We start from the raw sequence: 27,023 nt of genomic DNA, 5'->3' as shown, positions 1-27,023 counted from the left end.
ATTTATCATGTTGTCTCATAATACAGCAGCACATATGATCTCCTCTCCTGGAGGGGCAGAAGTGAGAAGAAGGAACAGTAGGAGGGAACCAAGGTTTATATAGTCCCAACCTGGTGTAGACAGTAGACGCTCCGCCTACAGCGCCCTCCAGTGGACACAGATATACATGCAGTCATGAGGGCAGTAGAGAGCAATTACAGTCAGTTACAACCATACATACACCCTCTATATTCAACACTCCCACTTATGGTTGCTTAACATTCTGTATGGACTCTTCAAAACAATTTACAAAAGAAATAACACAGTCTTAGAACATCAAAAAGAGTATGGCATTCAATATTTACACACCAAACATAACCTCTGCAAATCTTTTCAATTTCAGTCTGGAAGCAGGTTTCGTCATAGCGTCTGCTACCATGTCATCTGTTGGACAATAAATCAGTGTCATTCTTTCTTCTCTGATGACAGATCTGATGAAATGGTACTTTATGTCCATATGCTTACACCTCTGTCGGCACACAGGGTTTCTCGCAATGGCAATAGTACCTTGGTTGTCCTCATAAACAACAGTTTTCTTATATACATAATTATCCATCCCTCCGAGCAGTTGTTCTAGGTAAATACACTCCTGTATCGTCATGGCCAGAGCCATGTACTCGGCTTCACAAGTTGACAGTGCTACTGTGGGCTGCTTCTTTGTTTTCCATGAAACCAGTGAGCTGTTTGTGTTTAAACTAACACAGTATCCAGTTGTACTCCTTCTATCTGTGGTGTCAGCAGCCCAATCTGCATCACTGTAGGCTTTAAGCCCTAGGCCTTCGCTGCTCTTTCTGAAACAAAGTAGTTTATCTACTGTACCTTTTAGATAACGAAAAACATGTTTTACTGTGATCCAGTGTTCCTCTGTGGGATCAGCGAAATGCTGTGACAACTTACTCACTACAAAACACAGGTCAGGGCGGGTACATGTTGTTAAGTAGATGAGGCTACCCACGGCTTCCCTGTACATTTTTACATCTGTCAGTTTCTGAGCATCCTCTTGGTAATCAAGTTTCTGATCACATGGTGTTTCCCTTGTTCTACATTCCTGCATGTCAAAACGTTTCAGGATCTTTTCCACATATCTCTTCTGGGATACTGTTACACAATTTTCCGACTGCTCAAAGTCCATACCTAGGAAATGCTTTAACCTGCCAAGGTCTTTCATTTTGAATCTGGTGGAGAGCATACCTTTTACCTGATCTAGGTTCCTGGTGTTGTCTGCTGCGATGATCAAATCATCCACCCAAATGACGATTATCACTTTCCCTGACTCTTTTGACTCCCTTGAGTAAACACAGGGGTCTACTGGATTCTGTAGGAAGTGATCCTTGATGAGGCATGTGTGGAGCATCTCGTTCCAATTTCGCCCAGACTGTTTCAGGCCGTAAATGGATTTTTCTAACCTGCACACTAGCTTTTCCCCTTTCTTTTCATAACCTTCAGGTTGTTCCATATATATCTCCCTATCTATGGGTGCGTGCAGATAGGCTGTCTTCACATCCATCTGATGTAGAAACAGATTGTCCTCAGCTGCTTTCTGAACCACTACCCTTACACTGGTCAGGTTGGCGGTGGGGGAAAATGTTTCACCATAGTCTATCCCCTCCCTTTGGCTGAAACCTTTAGCTACAAATCTCGCTTTGTACTTTTCGTGGCCTTCGATCCCTTCCTTGATTGAGTACACCCATTTTCCTCCCACTGTCTGTCTGCCCTCTGGCAATTGTGTGAGAGTAAAAGTGTGGTTGTCCTCTAAGGACCTCATCTCCTCGTCCATCGCTCCCACTTACTCGACTCTGGGGACACTATGGCTTCCTTAAAGGACTGAGGCACGCCACACACCACTCTGTAGCAGTAGTCAATATCGGCGAGTGTACTGTCATCCTCGTCACTCCTTCTCCGGGCATAATCCATCAGATATTTTGGGGGTTTGTGTTCCCTTGAGGGATACCTCCCATTGCTTGGGGCATTTGACGTCACCCTCGGGTGCTCCTCGTCATCGCTCTCTGGGGGTGGCTGGCTGTCTGCTTGCACGCCTGTGCTCAGTACGCTAGGCGGGGGTGTCTCTGTCCCCCCATACCTTACCCCGGAGTCCAGCCATGGCTCCTCTGTCTGTGTCTCGATTTCGCACGTTGTCTTGGTGACAAATTTCACTAGTCTGTGCTTTTGCACCTTCCCTTTACCGGGATAGTAGACTAGGAGTGCTGGGCTCCCTCTGTCGTGTCCTACAAAGAACCCTTTTTCACATCTGGACTCAAGCTTGCCTCTGTCCTGCTGGTAAGTATAGCACACTGATCCGAATTTGTGCATTCTGGCTAGATTACATCTTTTCCCAGTCATTGCTGTATATGGGGTGGTGCCAGTGTGTTTATTAAAACACCTGTTTCTGGTGTAAGCAGTTTCTTGTACCGCATAATGCCACAGGCTCTTCGGTATGTTACTATTGTCTAGCTTACACCTGGCCATTTCAAAAAGGGTGCGCCATTCCCTCTCTGCTACCCCGTTCTGATGTTGTGAGGATTGGTCCGATTCCGCACGCTTCAAGGTACCAATTACCTTCGCGCACCTGAAGTGAGTTCTAATCAGCTCGGTGGAGCCCTTATATACTCTGGTGTTCCTAACGTTCTGTGTCGGGTCGTTTTGGATTACCACTGGCTGCTGCTTGTTTCCTCCCGTGTTGTGCCTCGTCTGTTTTTCTCCAGGACGTCTATGGAAGTCGCCGCTGTTGCTTTTCTCTGCCATCCGTTGGATCTGTGCCTCGTTGCCCGCTTTGCGCAATTGCGCCTGGGTGAGTTTTGGAACGTACTTTTTTTGGATACTCTGTTTTTCCTCGCATCTTCCTGACTCGGGACCTTTCTGTTTTTTGTGTGTTTGGGTAACACTGAAGATGTGCCGTTTTTGTTTGTACTGGACTCAGCTAAGGAGGACTGGACTGCCTTATTCCGTTCGCTTGTTTGTTGACAATTCTCTCTCTCTCTGTTTCCTCTCCGAGTGGATCGTCAAGTAGCTGCAGAGCCGCAGAGTCAGAGGCGCAATGCCACAGTGCCGTCTCTGCTCTGAGACAAGCTGCAGAGCCGCAGACAACTCTGCCAAGAACATTCCTCACTTGTGCTTTTTGTTGTTTTTGCATTTCTCTGTTATTGGAAATAAATACGCCCTGGTTTTTGGCTAACTCTGAACTACCTGTCTGTGCCGTGCTGTTGGGGTTGGTAACAAACCATAACAGATGTGGGGAGTAGGGACATGACGTCTCGTGTCTGATCCTGTTCTTTCTTAGCAGTGATTGGAACTCTCTGTTCGTAAACTCGGTCCCGTTGTCTGATCTCAAACATTTTACTTCCCCATAGGGGGCTACATCGGCAAGGAACTTTTCCGTGGCTTGGAGCGCATCACTCTTTGCTTTGAGGAAATAGACGAACACTACGCCTGTACCCACATCTGTAAAGGACTGTACGTAGTTAAAGCCACCTATGGACTCGTTCCTTACTGGACCGGCTAGGTCGGTGTTAACTAGCTCCAGCGGGCTCTTTACTTTCTCCGTGGGGCCCCTGTTCCTTGTTTGGGTAAACTTCCCTCTTATGCAAACTTCACATTCTTTGTCAGGTCTATGCCTCTCACCTTTAATGTGCATACCGTCTGTCACTGCTTGTAGCTTTAGCAAATCCTTGTGATTACAATGACCCATAATTTCATGCCACGTCTGGATGTCATGGCTAACAGTCACATTACATTTGTCATTATTATTGCACTCCGTTTGTAAGTAATACATTCTCCCATATACGTCGATATTAAACCACGTACCATCTCGTTCTACAAGAAGATCTTTACCTTCACTGAAGAACACTTCGGCGCCGTTAGCAGTAGCAGATTTGACTGAGAATAGTTCTTGTGGGAACGAGGGTATATATAAAGCATTCTTTAATGTCACTGTACACCGGCGTCCATTACTGTCTATAAGGCGTACCTGTGCGTCTCCTCTCCCTTGCGCCAACCCGTAGGTGCGCTTCCCGTCTGCCAGCTCCATGCTGTGTCCCTCCGGCTCGAAGGATTTATCGAAGTTCTTGAAACTGCTCCTGTCGTTGATGATGTGGGACGACGCACCTGTGTCTACGATCAACCCCCTCCTCGGGAGCTGCCGGTGCTGCGTTGGCCGGGTGACGCCTGTAGTCCACGCCCTGAAAACGAAATCCTCTCGTCCTGCCGCTCTTCGTGCGTCATCTCGATCTCTGTTGCCGCCATCTTGTCTGTAGTCACCATCTCGTCCACAGTCGCCATCTTGGCCGCGATCTCGTCCATCGCCGCCATCTTGTTTGTAGTCGCGGTCTCGTCCGTCGCCGCCATCTTGTTCATGTGCGCCGCCTCGTCTCTGGCCGACATCTTGCCCATGTGCATATCAGGTGCTCTGGTCTCGTTTCTTTCGGAACTCTTTGTCTGTGTGCCCCGATGATCTGCAGAAGTTGCACCAGACTGTCCTGTTGCAGTTATCTCTCCGATGCCCATTCTCTCCGCATCGCCAACATGTCAGCTCCGTCGTGGGCCTGGCCCTTTCCCTCTGTGTCGCTCGGGCTTTCAGTGCTATCCCCCCCGCTTCCGCGACGTCTGGGTGGATATCCTCTGAGGCCTCAAAGTTCCGCAGCTTGGCTTTGAACTGCCCCAATGTCATGTCCGTTGAACCGTGGGTAACCAGTAGCGCGAACGGCCTGTATAACTCCGGCAGTCCTCTCATGATTCGCTCCGCGGAGAGGGTGATCGGCTGTCCCCTGCCCTCCCTCAGGTCCCTGCACGACTCCAGGGCGCTGAAGAGGGCGAGAAAGATCATGGCCGACCCATCCCACCCCGGTCACAGCCTCTTCACCCTGCTCCCCTCTGGGAGAAGGCTGAGGATCCCAAAGGCTGTGAAAGCTCGACACAGACTGAGCTTCTTCCCCTCAGCCGCCAGGCTGATCAATGCCTCAGGCCCCCCCCCCCCCCCTCGGTACCCCCCCCCCCCCCCCCTCTGCCCCCAAGTGACACTGGCTAATATGACATTGACTGCACTGCACTAGTCCGTACTGGATCTCTGCACACTTCACTTTATATATATATATATATATGTATTTTATTTATTGATTAATCCCCCACTGCACTGTTTTCGTTTCTTGTCTGTGTTGGTGTTTGTTTACTGTGAAAAAAGAAAAATGCATACACTGTATTGCTGCAACAATTACCAATGTGTTTTACACAAATGGCTCAATAAAGGAATCTGAATCTGAATCTGAATCTGAATCACCATTGCCATCATTAGCCCCTCTCCTGGTGCCTCTCCTGCACTCTTGAGCGCCGTCATGATCTGCTCAGCTCGGATGATGTATTCTGTCATCGTCTCTGTGTGCCCCTTCTTCAGAGCCGTTAACGTTACGTAGAGGGACACTACTCTGGGCCTTCCCCGTCCGATGTAATGCTCCCTCAACACTCCCAGGCTTTCTCGGCCTTTGTCCTTCGTGTCGCGGAATATTAGTCCCAAGCTCGTATCGTCGAGCAGCGGCGCCAACTCACAGTATGCGTCCGCGTTTAGTTTGTCGTCTTGTGCTTGGTCCTCCGCCGTCAGTGGCCCCGCGGGGGCCGCCAGGATCACCGCCTTGAGTCTCGCGCTGTGCATGCAACATAGCATGCGCTCTTCCCAGAGCTCATATCCTTCCGCTTTCCCGTTAAATGTGGGCCACTTGCTTCTTCCCTTGGTCGCCATCCTCTTTCTTGGTGGTAGGTGGTTGGTGTAGCTTAAGCTCCGTTGGCCTAGTATCTAGCCACACGGTACTCCCGGTGCTGCTCTGGCCTACACGTCAGCTAAGCTAACTACCTTTATTATTTCGCCCCTGCGAGATCTGGGCCCATAACCTGTTAACAGATTTGGCAATGGGGCGACAATAATGTATACAAGAGGCATGGTATTCTATCTTTGGCCTAGCTCTGCTGGCAGCGGTTTATTTATCATGTTGTCTCATAATACAGCAGCACATATGATCTCCTCTCCTGGAGGGGCAGAAGTGAGAAGAAGGAACAGTAGGAGGGAACCAAGGTTTATATAGTCCCAACCTGGTGTAGACAGTAGACGCTCCGCCTACAGCGCCCTCCGGTGGACACAGATATACATGCAGTCATGAGGGCAGTAGAGAGCAATTACAGTCAGTTACAACCATACATACACCCTCTATATTCAACAGAATGAATGAATTAAATTTGTATAGCGCTTTTCCAAACAAAGTTACAGAGTGCTTTACAGCAAACAGCAAACATCAGGAAAGGCGAAAAAATCGAATAGAAAATAAAACAAGAGAAAAAGAGACAAAAAAACGTTCAAACAGGATTTGTAGGCAGATTGATGAAATAGCTTGCCTTATGCAATCAGAGCTGACCTAGACCCATAACATTGGGAAAAACATTTAAAAAACAGATGTGTCTTTAAAAGTAACTTAAAAGAGGACACTGACTCTGCTAGCCTAAGATCCAAGGGCAAAGCTTAAGCTACGTCATCCCCCGCTAAGAATCACAGGAGATGTAGTAAACACAACAGTCCCTCCATGTAGGCTAGAACCCTGTGAATTATGACTCAGTAGCCACTACAATATAATCTTTAAATCACAATTTAACAAACTTATGGGCCTCATGTTCTCACACTTATCGGGGGGTTTACCTGGTTTTGGTAGTGGAATAATTTAGGCACTATTCATAGAGGGCGGTAGATTGTCATTTTTGAACGATTCTAAAAACATTTAAAAAAATTGGTGTTAGCAATTTATCTTAATTTCTTTTGTAAATGTCTATTGGAATGTTGTCTGTGCCTGCTCTTTTCCCTGATTGCATGTTGTCGATTGCATCACCTACTGTATCTCTTCCATATTAATTTACAGATCTAGTTCCTCTTTATTCTTTTTGGGGATAGTTGGTATGGGTAACTCCTCTAAGAAGTTACATGCTTTTAGCATATTACTTTCATTTTTGGCATCGTATAGTTCTTCATAAAATCATCTAAAGGCTTCATTAATATCCATTGGGTCTATTCTATAACAACCTATCCTTTATAAGTAATGGTTGTGATTGACGTTTTTGATTCTAATTGCTTAATCAATCTACCTGACTTATCACCTTGTTCATAGAATGTTTGTTTTAGTCTTAGTAGGCTACATGGCAGCCCTGAATGCCGATAACTTTTCATATTCTCGATATTAATAGCTCGCTTTCCAGTTGGGGGTTACTATTCTCATTTATTTTCTCTTGAAGAATCGTTATCTCAACACTTAACCCCTTTATTTTATGTTCAAATTCTAATCTTTCTGCCCTTGCCTTTTTTATTTTTAACCTGTATAACTAATGATTGTTTGTGTAGTATTAATGTCAAAGTAGTCATCTATCTGTTGGAAATGCCATCTAAATGGGTATTTTGTTAATTTATCGTCTTTACTGTATATACCAAACCGCATGGTGCGTGATCCGAGATCACAATGATATCATAGAAGCTTTTGTGGATTTTGGAACGCAACTCTGCGGAAACCAAAAAGTGATAAATTCTTGAAAATGTCTGGAACACCGCGGAGTAGCAGGAATAGGCTCTAGCATGTGGCTTCTGTTCTCTCCATATATCTAATCATCTCAATTCCTTAATGAAACGGAGGATAACTGTTCTACATTTATTATGCGTTTGATCTGCACCTGTGGATCTATCCACACTGGGGTCCAACGTGCAATTGAAATCCCCTGTTATAATGTATTGTCCTGCGAGTGTTGAGAGAAGGGTGAATAAATCTGTGTAGAACTTTGAGTCATCTATGTTCGGGCCATATACGTTTACAAGGTTTAAATTTATAGTTAACAGAGACCCCTGAACTATTAGATATCTTCCCATTCTATCTTTGATTACATTCTTCACCTGAAAGGGGACTGATTTGTGTATGAGAGTCATAACTCCTCTGGCCCGGGATGAACAAGATGCCGTGAATATACTACCTTGCCATCTCCTCCTTATTTTTTTATTATCCTCTTCTAAAAGTAGGGTTTCTTATAGAAACGCCATCGTTACCTCCATATCTTTAATTTTATTCATGACCTGCTTAACATTTCTAAGCTGCTGTAGACCTCTGCAGTTCCAAGACACAAGATTAAGTTTTACTCCTTGAGAGGTTCATGTCAAACGAAATTAGATTACCCTGTAAACATAAGTTGAACTTTTCGGGAGGCATAACACAACATAACACAACCAGCACATCAAACATAAACACATCAAACATAAACCCTTCCCCTTCTATATATTCATTTATGAAAGGAAAAAAACGAACAAATTAAGTGCATTTGTAATAAAACAGATACTTGTGCCCTAATGATAAGGATAGGCACAGCTGTCCTTGCTGGTCCTAGATCAGCGTGGCGGCGGTCAGGAAGCTCAGCAGCAGGGTCACCAGGGAGATGAGCTGAGCTGGAGCAGCACTGCTTCTGGTGAGGACTGGACCTGGAAGAGGAAACCATGACAACACCATGACAACACTGACCCCCACGCTGAAGAGGAAACAATAACAACACCATGACAACACTGACCCCCACGCTGAAGAGGAAACAATAACAATACCATGACAACACTGACCCCCACGCTGAAGAGGAAACAATAACAACACCATGACAACACTGACCCCCACGTTGAAGAGGAAACAATAACAACACCATGACAACACTGACCCCCACCCTGAAGAGGAAACAATAACAACACCATGACAACACTGACCCCCACGTTGAAGAGGAAACAATAACAACACCATGACAACACTGACCCCCACCCTGAAGAGGAAACAATAACAACACCATGACAACACTGACCCCCACCCTGAAGAGGAAACAATAACAACACAATGACAACACTGACCCCCACCCTGAAGAGGAAACAATAACAACACCATGACAACACTGACCCCCACCCTGAAGAGGAAACAATAACAACACCATAGGGAAGAATCTCAAGCTAGCTAGAGGGGCGTCATAGCAAAATGCTGATTTACCCTTTTCAGAGCATTTACATTTACATTTAGTATAGCTAAAGTTCTGTACGACAAGTCAGCAGTAAGGGTACAACTCTGGTTCTAGCATTGAGTCACTGAATATAATAATAATATTAATGAAGCAGTTTTCTTATCAGTCCTGGACTATGGTGATTTGATTTATAGGCATTCTGCAGCCTCAACCCTTAAATCCTTGGACTCTGTCTATCACTCTGCCCTCAGATTCATCACTGATGATAGATACAACACTCATCACTGTGTCCTTTATGAGAAGGTTGGTTTGTCCTCGCTGATGGAGAGGCGCAACAAACACTGGTTCTGTATCGTTAGTGGCTTAGCTTGGCATCGCTACTGCACTATCTCGCGTACGTGCACGCGTACTGAATAAACCACAAATGTACCTCTAATACCAGTATTAGTCTGACCACACCCCTCATCAGCTTACCTTCATAAGCAGGTGTGTGGTCACCTGCTCTCCTCCTTCTCGCTTTCACCACAAGGAAGAGGTGCCTCGGTAGATCCCCACACTTGACACCATGATGGAAGAAATTGGATTAGGAACAGCTTGGGAAACAAGGATACGTTGACATCATATCTTTATTTTCTCTCTCACTATTTTCGAGAAAATACGGCGATATTGTCTTCGTACTGGAGTGTCTAGAAGATGATGATCATTCTACAAACCCTCCACCGGTTTTCGTATTGGGAGCACGCCGCTGCATGCTTCTCAACTGCAGTTCCTTGCTGTGTTTGTTGGGGTGAAACCTGTCAGGCCACAGCTGAACTGTCGGACATGCCGCTGTTGTGAGGAGCGGTGCGTTCCAGGTTGGGTGAGTAGTGTTTGCTGGCGGGCTCCACTTGTCTGTTAGTGCTATGGGGGCTACTTGACAAAGTTTATGGAAACCGGCCCCAGGCTAGGGTCCTTTGTTTAGCCGTCTAGGCGACAGAAGGCCTTGGTCTGGCGACCATTATAGTTTTAACTAGTGGGCCGCGACCATTGACACTGGTGATCCCTGTGTGTTCTGGACGAGTGGATTCTCTCTGTCACCGTGTTAAGACCCCATCTTTCATATCCAAATGAGAGTATTCCTTCACGAGGGGATATGTGCATGTAATGTGCGATAGCGGCAGATTCATGTTCAAAGTCAGCTATACAGGCCAGTTGGTACTGTGCTGATTCCGCCGGACGTGGTAATGTCACCGTTGTGAAGCGGTGTTGACGTCTTGTTTTCTCTTTTCTCTTAAAAAGTGAGGAGGGTTCAGAACGGCGGCCTGTCTGGGTGAGTGTTATGTCATTGTTTACATGTTCATAGCTTACGGTTAGCCGGTCGGTGGCCTGGCGCGGGGTAGCTTGGCTTCTCGCGCGCCGCCGGGAGCTCGCTCCTGATCGCGTGCGTCGTTAGATCGGCGTCTCGCGAGCGGAAGCAATAGCACCCGAACGGTTGGAGCAGCCGTTAGCTTGATGCTATTCTGTTGAACGTGCTTTGATTTTAACATGTTTTACACTCTTGACCACGACGTCATCCTTGACAGGGGATGTTCGTCGACCCTGCCTGAGCCTAGACGGGGATTGCGTCAACAAAGAGGACTGTAGCGACTGGTGGAGCGGCGACGCTGCCCGGATCGAACAACACAGGACGGCTGTGTTCTACGGTGTCTTGTGACTGCACTTCGCTGATCTGCGTTCCGGGTAGGTACGGGGTTGGCCAGACCTCATAACACGTCTTCTGGTTTTACCTTGCTAAATGTATTGTGAATAACGGTGTTTTTTCCCAAAACGTGTGTTGTTGCAATACATTTGGGATACGTTGCGGGTTGTGTGTGAGCTGTTTTTGTCACTGGCAGTTAGCTTCTCCGTGCAGATCGTGATGTATTGATCTGGTTGTTGTGTGAGAAACATCATGGTGTTTATGTGTACCGTGTACTCACTACTAAGGCAACTAACCTATGAAGCTATGCTTGGTGACGAGTGAGTAAAAGAATGTTCTTTCTCAGACTGTAATGACAATGAACAGTGAGTTCACACATTAACAGGTTTTCCTGTTTTAACTGGCCGTATTGAGGGTAAAATAGGAGGATTGTGTTTCCCCCCCCGGTTCCCTGGGGACTTTATCACCTCCTATCAGACATGTTGTGCATTAATTGTGTCTTTTGTGTGGTAGGGATACGATGTAACTCTCAGCTTGATTGCTGAGGTTGTGCTAAATCTGCTGGAGAAACTTATTTCCTAAAGGGAAATTGGTTTGGTTGCTGTCATGTGTGCTTAGCAAGGCCTGTGGTCGATACTAATCAAGAATGATGTATTCTCTCATTGTGAAAAAAACGGCGTTCCTCTGTTGAGTGTTTTTGCCATTTTTTGTAGGTGATGATGGGTTGTGTGTGTCATGTGACCTACAACTGGGTTGTACTGGCCACAGAAGCACATGTGTATGTTGGACCGGGGTTCTTAGAGCCCTCTCTATTCTGTGTTTTTCCTTAGTAAAAATCAGATAGCAGGTTAGCTCGTGCGCTGTGTGGAGCTGTGAAACGCTTCATAGAGCTGACTATGACTGTGTCATATTCTCTTTTTGTCGTTACGTCGTATCATGGGTGTGGGGTCGTAAAGGGGTGAACTGGTAACCTTTCCTCTCCCCATTGTTCTGTCGGTCAGGGGTACACCCCCTGTCCTTCAAGGTTCCCGTCACGTGGCGGTTCGGCACGTTACAGGGGGGGGGGGGGGGGGGGGGGAGGGAGTTCCTGGTCCCACGGCCTGGTATATTGGGCGTGTGCACCGCAGGAATTCCCCCGCCATAGAGTACGTCACCGTGCGCGTCTCTGTTGGTAGGACTTCCGTGTGCTGTTCAGGTCCATGTGATGGATCTGTTTTCAGGGGGGGTGGTCAGGGCTCCTCCTCACCAAGCGCCTACTCAGGCCTTCTGTGAGTTCGGACTCCTTCTTCCATGTGAGGAAGCCTCCATCAGAGTACAGAGCCTTCCTCCTCAGATTGTCAAAGTGAGTGGACCCTCTAGAAGGGTCCTTTTCTATTGTATGTATATTCGATTCAATTCGTTTATTGAGTGTGTATGGGTTCGGTGCCTCTTCCCCGGAGGCCCTAAAACCAGTTTTTTACATGGCTCAAGGTGCAATATATTCTTTTCAATCTGTACAGCTCGCGTGGGAAGTCTCTCTGGGGATCCCCGTCTCTTTCCTATGGGAGGGTGGTGGGATGTAAAAATGTGAACATTTTTTACCCCGGCTGTGTAGACTGGGATACATACTGTTGATGCTTCCTTCTTTCTATTCCAGAAGTGTTGGAGTTAGGGAGTGTCACACCCCTCTTGTCGTTCCCCTGGGCGCCTTGGGGATTCAATGACAGGTCTAAATAGCCTGTTCATTGATGGGGGTGTGTCCCGACGCACGTATAGTGCTAGCTCGCTGTAAACAGGCGATTGACTGGCACGCCTTGGTTGCTTGTGGTTGAAACAGCGTTTTTATAAAGCAACTGAGATGGGGGTTTTTCCTCTTCCGGCGACCACATCCCATGACCTGGGTGGGTTGTCGACGGATTCTCGTTCATGTCTGGGGGATGATGACGGGATGGATCTGAACATATGTAGTGGGGTCTCACGCCCTTGGGGTGGGCCACCAGGCGCGGTTCGTCCGAACGTCTGGGTGGCGCCTTCTTTTCATGTTAAGATCAACACGCATATCTGCCCTTCTCCTGGAGTAGGCATGTCGGCGTGGTTAGGGCACGGGACTGGTTCTGGTCACGCTGGTCCAGATCAGTTGAACCCGTTGTCCGCCGGGGATGCAGATCTGCTGTTCTGGTACCCTGAGGGACTTGGGCTTTTTTCAGGGGGAAAAATGCCAGGTCGGTCTGGGTGTCACAGGGTTAAGCGCTATGGAGACCCTGGTTGGGTATGTTTTTACTCAGCACTGTCGTCATGGCTTACAGCCATGCCATTCTGTACGCGCTCGATCTCGTCGGATCTCGGCCGCTACACAGGTTGGTCCTGGTTAGTACTTGGTTGGGGGACCGCCGGGGAATACCAGGTACGGTGTGCTTAGGGGCTGGTTCTCCATTATTTTTCGCTCCTCTCTCACGCATGGCGAAGAGGGGCCTGTGGGGGTGGTTTTTTGACCTCCTCTGGTGACCCTGTGCTTCCCGTACCGCCAGGCCCGGTCCGAAGTGATGTTTGCGACCCGTAGGCCTGGGTTAACCCTTTTTGGAAACTGAAACACTTGTACTGCGGTATAGCCGGTGTATACCCGCAGGTGTGTTTTGGAGTTTTTTCTTGAGGGGTTATAGGAACAACCACCGCATTGGGTAACACCGAGGTGGTTGATTCCCTGGTGTGTTGGAGCAGTGTCAACTCCCGGGTTCACCGTTTGAGGGTGCCCCTGCACGTTCATGACGTCTGCCAATCGTGTCAGCCTTCTCTGCCTCGACCCCTCTGGGTGGGGGTTGTTAAATGGAGGCTTGGTCATGCAACACCGCCAGCTTACGCTCCTTCCGCCGGGGCGGCTGTGTTCAGCTGTCCCCTCTGGCGCCTGTCTCGTCCGCAGTCTCCAGGCTAGGGTTAACAGCCTGTTGCCTGGTTTTTCCCCGGTGCGCTGCCTGCTTCCGTTGGTTAACCTTTTTGTGTGCTTACGGCCATGCTGACTGCCTATTCTGCAGGGTCAGTGTGCCAGGCGGTGTGCTATTGGGGGGACGGGCCCGCTCGGCTTACGGCCATACCGACCTGAACACGCCCGATCTCGTCCGATCTCGGAAGCTGGGCAGGTTCTGGCCTGGTTGGTTCCGCCTGGGAATACCAGGTGCAGTAACTGAGGGGCCTTTGTCCGAATACGCTGGCGATGTGGGGGGCGGGGCACTACGTGCCCACCTGGTGGGGTCTTGATGCTGGCATCATGGACTTCTCCGGGCCCCCATTCTAGGGAGTCCAGTCCTTTTGGTGGGTCTGGGTCTTCCTTCGTGCTCCGCTGCTACGGCCTTGCCACGGGGTTGGGTTTGCCCTTGACCCCGTGATTCTGGGGGCAGTAACGAGGTTGTTCCTCCGTTCGTTCCCGGGTGGCATGCGGGTTGTGCGTGTGTGTAGTCGTGGGGTCGAGCCACGGTCTGCTCACCCTGTGCGTTGAGTTGCTTGAGTGCCTCTTCGCACGGTCGGGTCCGTCGCCCTCCCGTGACGTCCCTAATAGGGGGGCTACCCTCCATTAGGGGGGGTCGGGGGGGCTCGGCCCTCCCTGTTCTGATGGTTTTGGGGGGCTGTCAGCGGGGTGTATTTGTCAGCCAAGTGGCTCCGCTTGGCCTCCCTTGTGCAGTAGCGATGCCAAGCTAAGCCACTAACGATACAGAACGTTAGGTTATGACTATAACCAAGTTCTGTTAGTTAGGGGCGATGCTTGGCATCGGACGGCCGCTGCAGCCCTTGTCCTCACCTTGTGGTGAAAGCTTGGGAAGGAGGAGAGCAGGTGACCACACACCTGCTTATGAAGGTAAGCTGATGAGGGGTGTGGTCAGACTAATACTGGTATTAGAGGTACATTTGTGGTTTATTCAGTACGCGTGCACGTACGCGAGATAGTGCAGTAGCGATGCCAAGCATCGCCCCTAACTAACAGAACTTGGTTATAGTCATAACCTAACGTTAATTTTTAAGGCCCTTATTGGTAAACTACCTCCTTATACTACCTCATTACTGGAATGTAATTTTGGAACCTATGGAACCTGTTCTAGTGACTGGCTGGTCCTTATTAAGGTCCCCTGAGTTTGCTCGGAACAGGGTAAATCTGCATTTGGCTATGATGCCCCTCTAGCTCATGGAATGAACTCCAACAGTCCTTAAAGCTTGAGATTCTCCCCCCTGTTGCAGAGTTTAAAACCTTCATCTCCAACCTTTCTTAATCAAGTTGTACATGTTTTAATTGATTTGTTATCCTTACTTGTCTTATTGTTATGATTTTATATTTTGTGTGATTTGATATGCCATTTTCTTAGCTTAACTCTCTACTTACACTCGACGTGACTGTAAATGAGGGAAACCTCAGTTGCCTGTCGAGTTTAAATAAAGGTTTGAAATTACATTAAATGAAGTGTGTCGACTTGTAACTGTCTTAGCTGATTTGTTATTGTTTACCTTTATTTATTGTGTCTATATGTATGAAATGTGCACAAAGCTCTGCTTAAGCTGGTTCCCTCATACCTAAGCATGTTTCTGTGCACTAAGCAATACAAGTATGCCCTTCGTTCCCAAGATGCTCTGAAACTGGATGTTCCCTATATGAGAACTGAATTGGGAAAAAGGGCTTTTAAATATGCTGCTCCTTCATCCTGGAACAAGCTACAGGAGGACCTAAAATTGCCAGGACTGGTCACCCTCGGAGAATTTAAAGCCATCTTAAAAACCTACAAATTCAGTTCCCTCGGACAGTGCAACTGTGTTTGATAACTTGCCTGTTTGATAACTTGCCTGAAATTGGATCTCGCTGTGAATGTTTTATCTGTATTTTATTGTGATGTTCTTTTTTATGTTGAACCTTTCTGCTGCCTTGCTTGGCCAGATCGCTCTTGAAAAAGAGATTTTAATCTCAATGATGCTTATTCTGGTTAAATAAAGGATTTGATTTGATTGATTGATTGAAATTGCTGATAAACCGTCTCTTGTTTTGTGAGCTTGTCGTCACTGAAAATTAGGGAAACCGTCATCAGTGTCTCAGGAGTTGAAATGAAGGTTTGAAATGAAATGAAGACATGTGTTCTGAAAGCAGACAGCTGTACCTGGTCCCCGGAAGACCAGTGGGCCCATGGACAGGGCTGTGGAGTCATGGAAGGACAGGTCCCTGCGAGCTCTCTGGTTGTAACCAGGGTAACAGTGCTGGAGGGGAAACCACAGGGACAACTTCAAGCTGTGACTGTATATATATATATACCATATATATCTGTCCCATATATACCCCATATAACTGATAGCATGTACAATAATGCTGTATGTACCATATAATATGTATATATATATATATTTTTTTTAAATATTTTTCCTCCTACTTTTTTCCGTTTTTCTCCCATCTAATATTAGTCGTTATGCCAATTCCCAATCCCCTTCCTGGTCGTTGCGCACTCTACCCCCTACCGTCGGTCCGGGAGGGCGGAGACTATCACATGCTTCCTCCGACACATGTGTACCCAGCCCACCGCTTCTTTTCACCTGGCAGCGCGGACTCTTACTGGGAGAGTGTAACGTGTGGAAGGTCACACTACCTCTCTTAGATCCTCCCGTTGCTGTGCAGGCGCCCTGACCGAACTGTAGGAGTCGCTGTTTACAACGACCAGGACCCACCCTCGCCGGGTTTCCCACCCTCTAACAGGCATGATTTTTTTCCGTAGCCTCTGTTTCCGACTACACTCTCTGATTGGCTAGACCGCGTACAGCGAAGAAAATACCCTCTCTGACTGGTTTAGCTCCGAAGGGTCTCTTCCGCCTTGTACATATTCTCTGCATTCTTTCGAAGTGGTTATGCTTAGGCCCTCTTTCGAAGTGGTTATGCTTAGGCCCTCTTTCGAAGTGGTTATGCTTAGGCCCTCTTTCGAAGTGGTTATGCTTAGGCATTCTTTCGAAGTGGTTATGCTTAGGCCCTCTTTCGAAGTGGTTATGCTTAGAGTTAGCCAATCTGAGAGCATCTTTTTCTTCTTCGCTGCAATCAAAGAGCGTGTTCCTTCACAGAGGCTACGGGAAAAAATCACGCCTCTAACACTGCCAATTGTGTTAGTATGGACGGTCGGCCAACCCGGAAGCACCACAGCTGGATTCGATCCCACTGTCTCTGTGGTGGTAGACAGACGCTTAGTCCGCTGCACTACCCGGCCGCCCCACAATGTATATATTTATTCTTACCATATATCTATCCACATCTGTCTGTACATACAACGTATATTCCTTTTACATATCTGTAGATACCATATCTATATCTGTACATATCCCTTACCTACTCTTACTAGTTATACTGCTGGCCAGTATGACTTACTACCATAGTGTCTTTATACCTGTATCACTGTACATATTAATACTACAACTCTGTACATACATCTGATTAGCATTCATTTATATATTTAATACCCAGTTTAATCACCCGTACATTGTATATCACTGTTACATTGTCACTCTCGTTGGATACCAAACCTTTTTGTTGTACTGTACTTGTGCTGTATGATGACAATACATTTGAATCTAATGTAATGTAATCTAATGTAATGTAATCTAATCTACGTAATGTAATCTAGAGACATGTGTACTCATTATGTATGTTGCATTTAGTGACCATACATGCATGTGAAATACTGTACAATCTGAGATTGAGGTGTGTGTGTGTGTGAGTGTGCAGCTCACATTTTCATGCATTGTGGGGACATTCCATAGACTTACATTCACTCCCTAACCATAACACTACACACACACACACACACACACACACACACACACACACACACACACACACACACACACACACACACACACACACACACACACACACACACACACACACACACACACACACACACACACACACACACACACACACACACACACACACACACACACACACACACACACACACACACACACACAGCTAGTACGTACAGCGGTGCAGTCCATCTGGTGCAACAGACACAGCTGGATCTGGCAGTGCAGGAAGACGCTGGAGAAGTTGGTGAAGGTGAACATCCTGAAGGAGAAGCGGGCGGAGGTGGAGACGCCGTTCTGAAGCACGTCCACCGTGGTATCCTCCGGGTTAGGACATCTGGGGGACGGGCAGGGACGTTACAGTTACCAGGCAGTGAGGAGGGTTACAGTTACCAGGCAGTGAGGAGGGTTACAGTTACCAAGGCAGTGAGGAAGGCGGGGACTGAGGACAATAACTGACTACAAAGTCAGCGCCCCCTCAATGGGGAGCGACAACGCCTCTCTCGCGGACAAACTCGACTCTTTCTACGCTCGGTTTGGTGTAGACGGCTAGTGACGTCACTGGCGCGCCGGCTGTTGTGGAGGGGGCAACTGTGGGGGGGGGGGCGGGTACGCTCTCTCGTTGTCGGAACACAGTGTGAGAAGAGCATTTATGCAGGTGAACACCAGCAAAGCTGCTGGCCCAGATGGTATAACAGGACGCATACTTAAGTCCTGTGCCAACCAGCTAGCCCCTGTGTTCACCGCCATATTTAATCAATCCCTGGCGGAGTCAGTGGTCCCTGCCTGCTTCAAGATGTCTACCATCATCCCTGTACCGAAGAAACCCTCCCCAACAGGTCTCAATGACTACAGACCGGTGGCACTCACCTCTGTGGCCATGAAATGTTTCGAGAGGCTGGTCAAGCATCACATTTGTGCCTCCCTCCCCAGTGATATGGACCCTATGCAATTTGCATACAGGCCAAACAGGTCCACTGATGATGCGGTCTCCCAAGTACTGCACAGCACCCTCTCTCACCTTGACCGCCAGAAGGGGGGCTATGTGAGACTGTTGTTCATTGACTACAGCTCAGCGTTCAACACCATAGTCCCCACCAGACTGGTGGACAAGCTGATCGAGCTGGGTCTGAGCTCCGCTCTGAGCGCCTGGATACTGGACTTTCTGAGCGAAAGGCCCCAGGCGGTCAGGGTGGGGGGTCAGACCTCCAACACCATCACCCTGAGCATCGGGTCCCCCCAGGGCTGTGTTCTGATTTGGAGGGTATTCCTTCATTAAAAGGACAACCAAAAACGTCTCTGAAGGCTTATATTGTCAGAGAATAGGCGACGGTGTCAGAGAATTAGGAGAATTAGGCTACGCTATGGTATGCTCCAAATGGCATTGAGTTTCTCTCGTTCTATGTCACGGATAGGCTAGGGGACACAAATTCAGCCTGAGACGTTCAGAGTCGCTCCGGCCCGCGCGCACACACACACACACTATTGTCACCTATGTGTGTTGTTGCGCTCTGGGTAGTGTATCTGTAGTAGAGCGCTGTGTAGGCTACATCATCTGGACGCGTCCTATTTTTCTACAACGGAGTTCGGCGATTTGCGAATCTGATTGGCCACTGACGTTTCTGGTCATGTGACATGTGCGCCCAATAGCGTGACGAGCTGTGTCTTTGCCCATTTCCGTGTCGAACAGCCTGCAAAGCACCTGGCGTTCTATCGCCTAACCCTAACCCTAACCCTAACCTTAACCAACTTCGAAAGAGTGCCTAAGCTTAACCGTCGGAATCAGGGCAGGCGTTCTATCGCCATGCTCTAAGACAAACTCTAACCTTAACCGACTTCGAACGAGCGCCTAAGCCTAACCAGTGTAGAAACTTGCGGTCCCACGATTGGGCGTACATGTCACATGACCAGATATGTCAGATTCGCAAATCGCCGAAATCCGTTGTAGAAAAATAACAGGCCATCTGGACGGACTGTTTCTGTGCGAGCGAGCATGCGTAGTATGGAATTGAATCCTGACGGTGCCACTGCTGGCCCACACACCAGCCCACATTAGTGGCCCACACACCGGCCCACACACCGGCCCACACACCGGCCCACACACTGGCCCACACACCAGCCCACACACCGGCCCACACACTGGCCCACACACCGGCCCACTTACCGGCCCACACACTGGCCCACATACCGGCCCACATTAGTGGCCCACACACCGGCCCACAGTACAGACCATGTAGCCTGGGAGATGACTGAAATCACTGCTAGTAGGCTATTTTTAATCTTTCTGTGACAATTTTCATTTTTACATCAAACTTTTTCAGCCCTACCCTACCAAAGTGGGCCGATCGGAGTGGACTAAATGGGCCAGTCAAACCCCCCATCAAAAAAAAAAAGTGGACCAGCCCACTTTGGTTCTGGCCCATCGGGATTCGTCCCGAACGTCCCGATGGCCAGTCCGGGCCTGCTTGATGGGCTAACGTTATACTTCGGTACCTAGCATAACTCATTGTTACATTTGCGCTCTTTTTCATTACGTGTATTGAAACACAGCTGACGTTTTTGTCATTCTTGTGTTTGTCAGAAGGTGAAAAGAAGTTACTGCACACCAAACCTAACGCTTAGTACATTGGATATATGTCACACAGGTATGGAGATGTTTGTGTCTGTTTCTTTTGAAAACGTTTTATATGATTTTACTGTGAAATGAAAGGCTGTAGGTTTAATAGCCTTATACAGTGTAGCTAATCCACACCAGTTTAGCTATATAAATTAAAAGAGTCTGGCTGGTGTGATTATAATACAGCAGGGTTACATGTTACTCTAATGTTACTGTTTGTGATTATGATGTGTTTTATTTTCACATTTGTTATAGAGATATAATATGGGTCTTGGTTAATCATTTGGTTAAGATTGTTAATGGAATAGAATTTTGTTTTTGCTCAACACAATATATATGATAATTGTGTAATTTGTAACACTGCATTCTGGATGCAAATGAGAAGGTGAAAAGAAGTTAGTGCACACTGCACACCAAACCTAACGCTTTTGTACATTGGATATATGTCACACAGACTTCCAGTAAAAGATCCTGAGACCCAGTAGGGGAGACCGGGGCACAGTGGATCAGTGGCTATTTATAGAAACTTGTACACAGGAATGCCTTGATGATGTCATCAGTGTGTGCCTCTGGTTAATCCATATCTGAAAATGTGTTTAATTTCCAGGCAACACACTTTTGTGAAGAATTGAAAGGTAATCCCCGTTTTGTACCATCAAATGTAAAATTTCGGGTTTCTTAAGTGATTCACTGTGCCCCGGTAAAAGGAGGTTGCTTTGTTTGTTGACTAACGCCAATATTAACTCCTCAATTTAACAATTTTTTATTCCAAATATAACTATATATATATATTATATCAATCTGTGCCATACTATTGCATGCTTTATCTGGTTTCAGAAAAATAATGTATAATATCTGGACTGATTCACAGTGCCCCAGGTAGCGATCCACTGTACCCCGTTACTGGGGCACAGTGGATCAAATATATTTTTACATTCAACCCCATCTCAGCATCTCATATTTGGCAGTTGGCAGGATATGATAGACATGTTTTATAGAGAACATATTCTGCTATCAATTCCACAGTAGACCAGAACCATGCTGTCATCAAGCCAGGAAAAATGCTGAAATATTAGATTTCTGATCCACTGTGCCCCGGTCTCCCCTACTGCCTCCTGCCTGGTTAATGCCACCACACGCACCAGAACACAATGCAGCAGCCGTAACACACGGGTTACAACTACAACCCCAGGAGCTACAGTATACAGGACAGTATCCTGAGAGAGACATTGTGATCGTGTACTGAATATTCTCTGCTGTTTCAGAAACAGACGCTCTAAAACACAGTGAAACTCTCTTTACTCTGAGGCGATGAGGTTCCAGCGCACGGGGTGGTTGCGGATGTTGACGGGCGTCGCCCAGCAGGAGTCCAGGACGACGGAGATCTGTTGCCCGTCGATGCCCACGGCACTCACGTCCACGTACAGCCTCTGGTCCACCTCCACCTCCACGTTGGCGCCGCTGAACGGGTGGCGGAAGGCGGCGTCCTGGTACGGGACCATCCTCAGGCTGTAGTGGCCCAGCCCCGACGGAAGCTTCCTGGTCAAGCGGCTACAGGTGGCGACGACAATGACACGGTATGATTAGGATTCAGAGGCACAACTCTATAGTCGGTAGATTTGCACTACATCTCTACCTCATTTTTGCAGTTTCTTTGCATTTTTTTGTACAAATAAAAACATTTATTGTTTTTAAATGTGACAAATAAAACAAAACTTGAACTTGAATGAGGTTTCAGGTTCAGATTTAAGGTCATGTACGACGTAGCTCATTGGTCATGGTGAGGGGTTTACTGGACACAGTCAAATAAAGTCATCTGTTGATTTTAATTTGCTAGCATTGGTTAGTAAACAAAATGTGCTATTCGATAAGTCACTGGGAATTATTTGAATACTAATTGAACCTCGCCCCGCCCCACGTCAACATATGGTTTAGTTTTTACTAGGGATGTCCGATATTATCGGCCGATATTGGCATAAAAACTTGATATCGGAAAATATCGGTATCGGTTTTCAATTTTTTATTTTTATTTTTTACATTTATTTAACCTTTATTTACCCAGGCAAGCAAGTAAGAACAAATAATTATTTTATTTATTGTCAAAGTATGCATAATGTTGTGTTAATTACACAACAAGAGATATGTAATGTTAATTACCTGAAATTATTTCGTTTTTTTGGGGGGGGGGGGGGGGGGAACCCCTGCATATATCGGTATCGGTTGATATCGGTTGATATCGGTATCGGAAATTAAGAGTTGGACAATATCGGTATATCGGTATCGGTAAAAAAGCCAATATCGAGCATCCCTAGTTTTTACTTAAAACAAGCGAGCTAGCTGGCTGCTGCCATTGCTAACAGCTAACGCTAGCGGACCAAGCTGGTGTATCTTCCGGGAATAAAAGCATTCATTCTGAAAGTTACATCAATGATGCTTGAAATGTGTGAGCTTAGTGAAACAACAAACATTTTCACATAAAACAAATTTTTTCACACATAAAACTAAAAACGACTATTTGAAAACCCTATGACACCTTATGCATTTCACTAACAAACAAGGGACATAATCACTGAAATCCTGTAACATACATTGTTTCTCACTAGACTACTCGGGAAGAAGCAGTGTTGTCTTCTGGGTAGAAAACGGGTGTAGTGTTCTGCCTCCATGGCTCTGTAGCTGTGGGACCTGTGTTTGTGTCGACAGCGAGTCACACGCTAGATCTAATCTCTCTGCTCTGAACACAAACAGGTTTCCCATTACATTACATGAACCCTTGCAACAGGGAACCATGTAAGTCTGTTTGACGTTTTCAAATAAACAGTGTTTTCAAACCTAATTATCTAAAGTCTGTAAATTGGAGTAATGGTAAATAAATGAAGTGCTGCTTACATTGCTTGTTAAAGAGTCCAGAGTCAGACAAGAAGATAGATATTAATCTCATCTCTGCGTGCAGTAGAAAGTTATCCGGCTGCAAGCTAGCCTAGCTTAGCACAAATACATGGAAGCGGAATATGGACCAGCTAGCCGAGCTGTCTCCCAGAGTTTTAAGCTAGGCTAGTGGTCCATATCCGCTTCATTTCATTTGTGCTAAGCTAGGTTAGGTTGCAGCCAGATAGCTTTCTACTGAACGCACAGAGAAACAATTGATATCTACTTGTCTGACTCTGGAGAAGACGGCAAGTGCATTTCCCATAATGTCGGCATGTTCCTTTAAAGACGGTTTAGATTTAGATACATTTTGGGGTTAACTTTACAACTGCAATACACCTTTGTTTGTGCGGGTTCTGACTAAGCTATGTACTTCATCAGAGATTCCTCTGTTGACAATGATGGGGTGGGGTGGGGGGTGTATGAAGGCCACATGAGACGCTTGTCTCTCACCTCTCTAAGGGGTTGATGCCCATGGAGAGAGACTGGCTCAGGGGATATGAAGCTCTCACCTCTCTCAGAGAGAGACTGGCACAGGGGATATGAAGCTCTCACCTCTCTAACGGGTTGATGCCAATGTTCATGGAGAGAGACTGCGTCAGGGGATACACGCAGCAGAAGCGCAGGTGGATGTCCCTCTGGCGGCTGATGATGCTCGGGTGTCCGTGGGTGTCCACATCGCCCTGGATGACGTTCTGGTAAATGAAGTGGGTCCCATTGCTCTGTGGGAAAAACAGCAAAACGCAAGGAATAAAGGAGCCATGTGCTATTATTATTAGTGCTGTCAGGCGATTAAAAAAATGTATCTAATTAATTACAGGATTTGTAATTAATTAATCTAATTAATCGCATTTTAATCGCATAACCATTTTATGCCTGATATTCTATAATCATATTTCAAATTGCATGTGTCCGGATGGCAGAATTCAGTACTGTGCAAAACCTTCTGTTTAATCATCTTCCATTTATTAATTTGCTTAGATTTTTCAGGTCTGGTCAATTTTAGCATGGTTTTTATTGATATTCTCATTTGGTTCATTACAATTTACTCAAGCCTAGTAACAGACACAGTATTTCTGACACTGGGAATACATTCCCTGAGATCCATAGATGTCCCTATAGAATCAGATACCAAGAACATGTAAATGGACCATATAAAAAAAGTCTGTAAATGTGTATTCTAGTTTGGAATGGAATGAATTCCATGGAATGGAATGAATGAGATAAATAAAAAAAAGTATAATTTTTTTTTTTTTTTTTTTGAGTTAATTTTCATAACGAGATAATTTGCTGTGTAATTAATTAATCTAATTAACGCGATAAACTGACAGCCCTAATTATTATTATTATTATTATAATAATAATTATTATTATTATTATTATTATTATTATTATTATTATTATTATTATTATTATTATTATTATTATTTAGGATTCTTTATTGTTATTATTATTATTGTTATGTATTATTATTAACTCATTCCCCGCCAATGACGATTATACTCGTTATTGGCCGCCAATCGTTGGACGCCAACAACGAGTATACTCGTTATTTGATCGTTATTTCTTTTATTCAATATTTCTATTCATTACAGGCCCACTGACTCGGCATTAACATTGGGAATCGCATTGAGAATGCCTAGGTGCAATACTGGCTGCATCACGCTAGACGGCGGTATAGAACACCCTTTCTACCCTTGTATCTTTCTATGTGGGACGGCCCCAGGTAGGGATGCCCCCCGAAACCCGGTTCTAAATGGGAACCGGTACTAAATTAGAAAAAACCAGAGTATTGATAAGCTCCGACGTTATCGATACTGCTATCGGTAGTCTAGGAGCGGATTAGCTACAGAGCTAACAGAGTACCATCCATCTGCTATGCAACGGTGGCAGCAACACTGGAAACGGACTAACGTTAATGTTATGCCGAGTTCATACTACACTACACGTATGAACTCGACATAACGTTAACATCACTCCGTTTCCATGAAGTGTTTAATTAGCAGCAATCTGTTGTTGAAAAAGTGACGTTAAAAATCTCTGTAAATAGCACCGGAAACCGGAAACGCAAGGACAGGAAGCCGTCATGAAATCATTGTAGTCATATTGTAGTCTTTTAGTCTTATTAACTAAAAGATTTTAACAAAATAAAAAGCAGCAGCACTATTGGATAACTGAGTCATGTTTGCTATGTATTTCTTTCTTTAGGGGAGTAGGACATTTGTTTCACAGTTTTAGCATGATGTTGATGGTGATGGCTAGGTTAAACACAGGTTTTTGTTTTTAAGAGGGGGGGGTTTGATTTGATTTGATTGCAGTTTATTTCATATATGCAACACAACAAACAAACATCAAGTACAGATATGGCCTTAAGCCGTTCAAATAATAAATGTATACATAAAAAAAAAAAAATAATCTAAAAGAACCGATAAGAGTATCGATAAAGTACCGAACCGTTAAGCAGTATCGATAAGAGTAGTAGTATCGATAAAATCCTAACCATACCCATCCCTAGCCCCAGGTCTCGGGTTACATTTTTCCTTGTCGGGCAATACGAACGGTTCTGCCGGTTACATTGAAGCGTGTCAGATATCTCCGATCCATATGTTGTGGATCTAAAACCATACTTATATTCACCACGGTATAACACAGGAACGTATGGATGGAAAATGTTTCTCTTTTTTGCATCTTGACCGGAAGAAACTCAATGTCAAATGACTATAGTATTGTATCCATGGCTATAATATAGAATATAGATTTAGCTCTACAAACAAGGTGACTAACTCCCATCGTTTACAGTGTGGTAGTAGCTACCACAGGATAAGGATAATAGCTGGCAGCCAATGAGTTAAGTATTATTATTATAGTTGTTTTTATTATTATTGTTATTGTTGTTATTATTATTTATTATTGTTATTATTATGTGAAGCAGAGTAGCCCAGCCTAGTAAGCCTAGTATAGCTCGCTTGTCTGATTATCTCACATTCACTATTAAGTGTGGGGGGGGGGGGGGGGGGTCAATTAATATTCTAATAGTTCCCAGTGACTATCGAATAGTAATTATTGACTTTTGTCCATCCCTAATACTAACCCTCCTTTCCTTTATTGTAGCTATGCTATGGAAAACATGTTTTGCCTAAAATATACCCAGGGGTGTAGAAAATACCCAGAAATTATACTTTTAAGTGAAATATGGGTACCGTCTCAAAATCGTGAGTATCTAGCTAAAGACACACTTGAGTAAAAGTTAAAAGTTTCTACTTTTAAATGTACTTAAGTACTAAAAGTAAAGACTAAAAGTAAAAGTAAAGACTTTTTTTCTGACTGTCTATTCTTCTGATAGCAGGTGTTTAATCAAAGATCCCCGCTATCTAGTCTTGCACAAGGACCAATCAGCATGGGTATGGCCGGGTTCATTTTCCATTGATGGGGATTTTATTGGCTGTTTTTAAATAAAGCGCGGCCGCAGGATTAATAACGTTAATGTTAGTTCAGCCAGAGAAACCAATGTACTAATTCAAATAGTTGGACCTGTGAGATTTGTACTTTGTAGGTCTGCATTTTAAATGTACTTAAGTATTGTAACAAAGTACAATTACTCAAGTACTTTACATCCCTGAATATACCTTTGACTTGACATATGATACCATTTCTACTATGGGTCCACAACTATTTGGGTCACAAACTGAAAATGTACATGGCCTACACCATGATATTTTGCGGCCCCCTACTTGACATCAAAGTGTAGTGTTAATGCGGCCCGCGCGCAACTGTTTGCAGAGTCGTTGCGCGAGAGTTGGACGATTATGGGGCTGCGGCACTGCAGATCCAATGATCCGCACGGACGTTAGACGGTGTTGCACTCGCTACACCCAGTCTGTAAGCTAATAGCAGTCGCAGAGGCTCTGGCTAGTAGTAAGTAACGTTATCATGTTGTGATTTTCGAAGCAAAATAAATATTCAACATTCTCTTTTGAGACT

General features: G+C 45.7%; 1 protein-coding gene across 1 annotated transcript in view; it reads right to left on the bottom strand.

Moving 5' to 3' along the window:
* Window positions 1-5,966: 5,966 nt before the first annotated feature.
* The window catches only part of LOC311235477 (alpha-tectorin-like), a gene marked incomplete at its 5' end in the record, with an annotated part of 53,365 nt that continues 32,308 nt past the window's right edge, over window positions 5,967-27,023 (bottom strand). The window contains 5 exons of the mRNA XM_084322940.1: window positions 5,967-8,518; window positions 15,817-15,913; window positions 17,675-17,834; window positions 21,417-21,665; window positions 23,598-23,764. Coding sequence (XP_084179066.1) covers window positions 8,424-8,518; window positions 15,817-15,913; window positions 17,675-17,834; window positions 21,417-21,665; window positions 23,598-23,764 — 768 coding nt within the window. The 3' untranslated portion in view covers window positions 5,967-8,423. The remainder of the gene's footprint in view (window positions 8,519-15,816; window positions 15,914-17,674; window positions 17,835-21,416; window positions 21,666-23,597; window positions 23,765-27,023) is intronic.

The sequence above is a fragment of the Notolepis coatsorum genome (genome assembly GCF_963971535.1).
Source record: "Notolepis coatsorum genome assembly, chromosome: 10".
NCBI classification, from domain to species: Eukaryota; Metazoa; Chordata; class Actinopteri; order Aulopiformes; family Paralepididae; genus Notolepis; species Notolepis coatsorum.
This window is presented reverse-complemented; position numbering and strand designations above follow the sequence as displayed.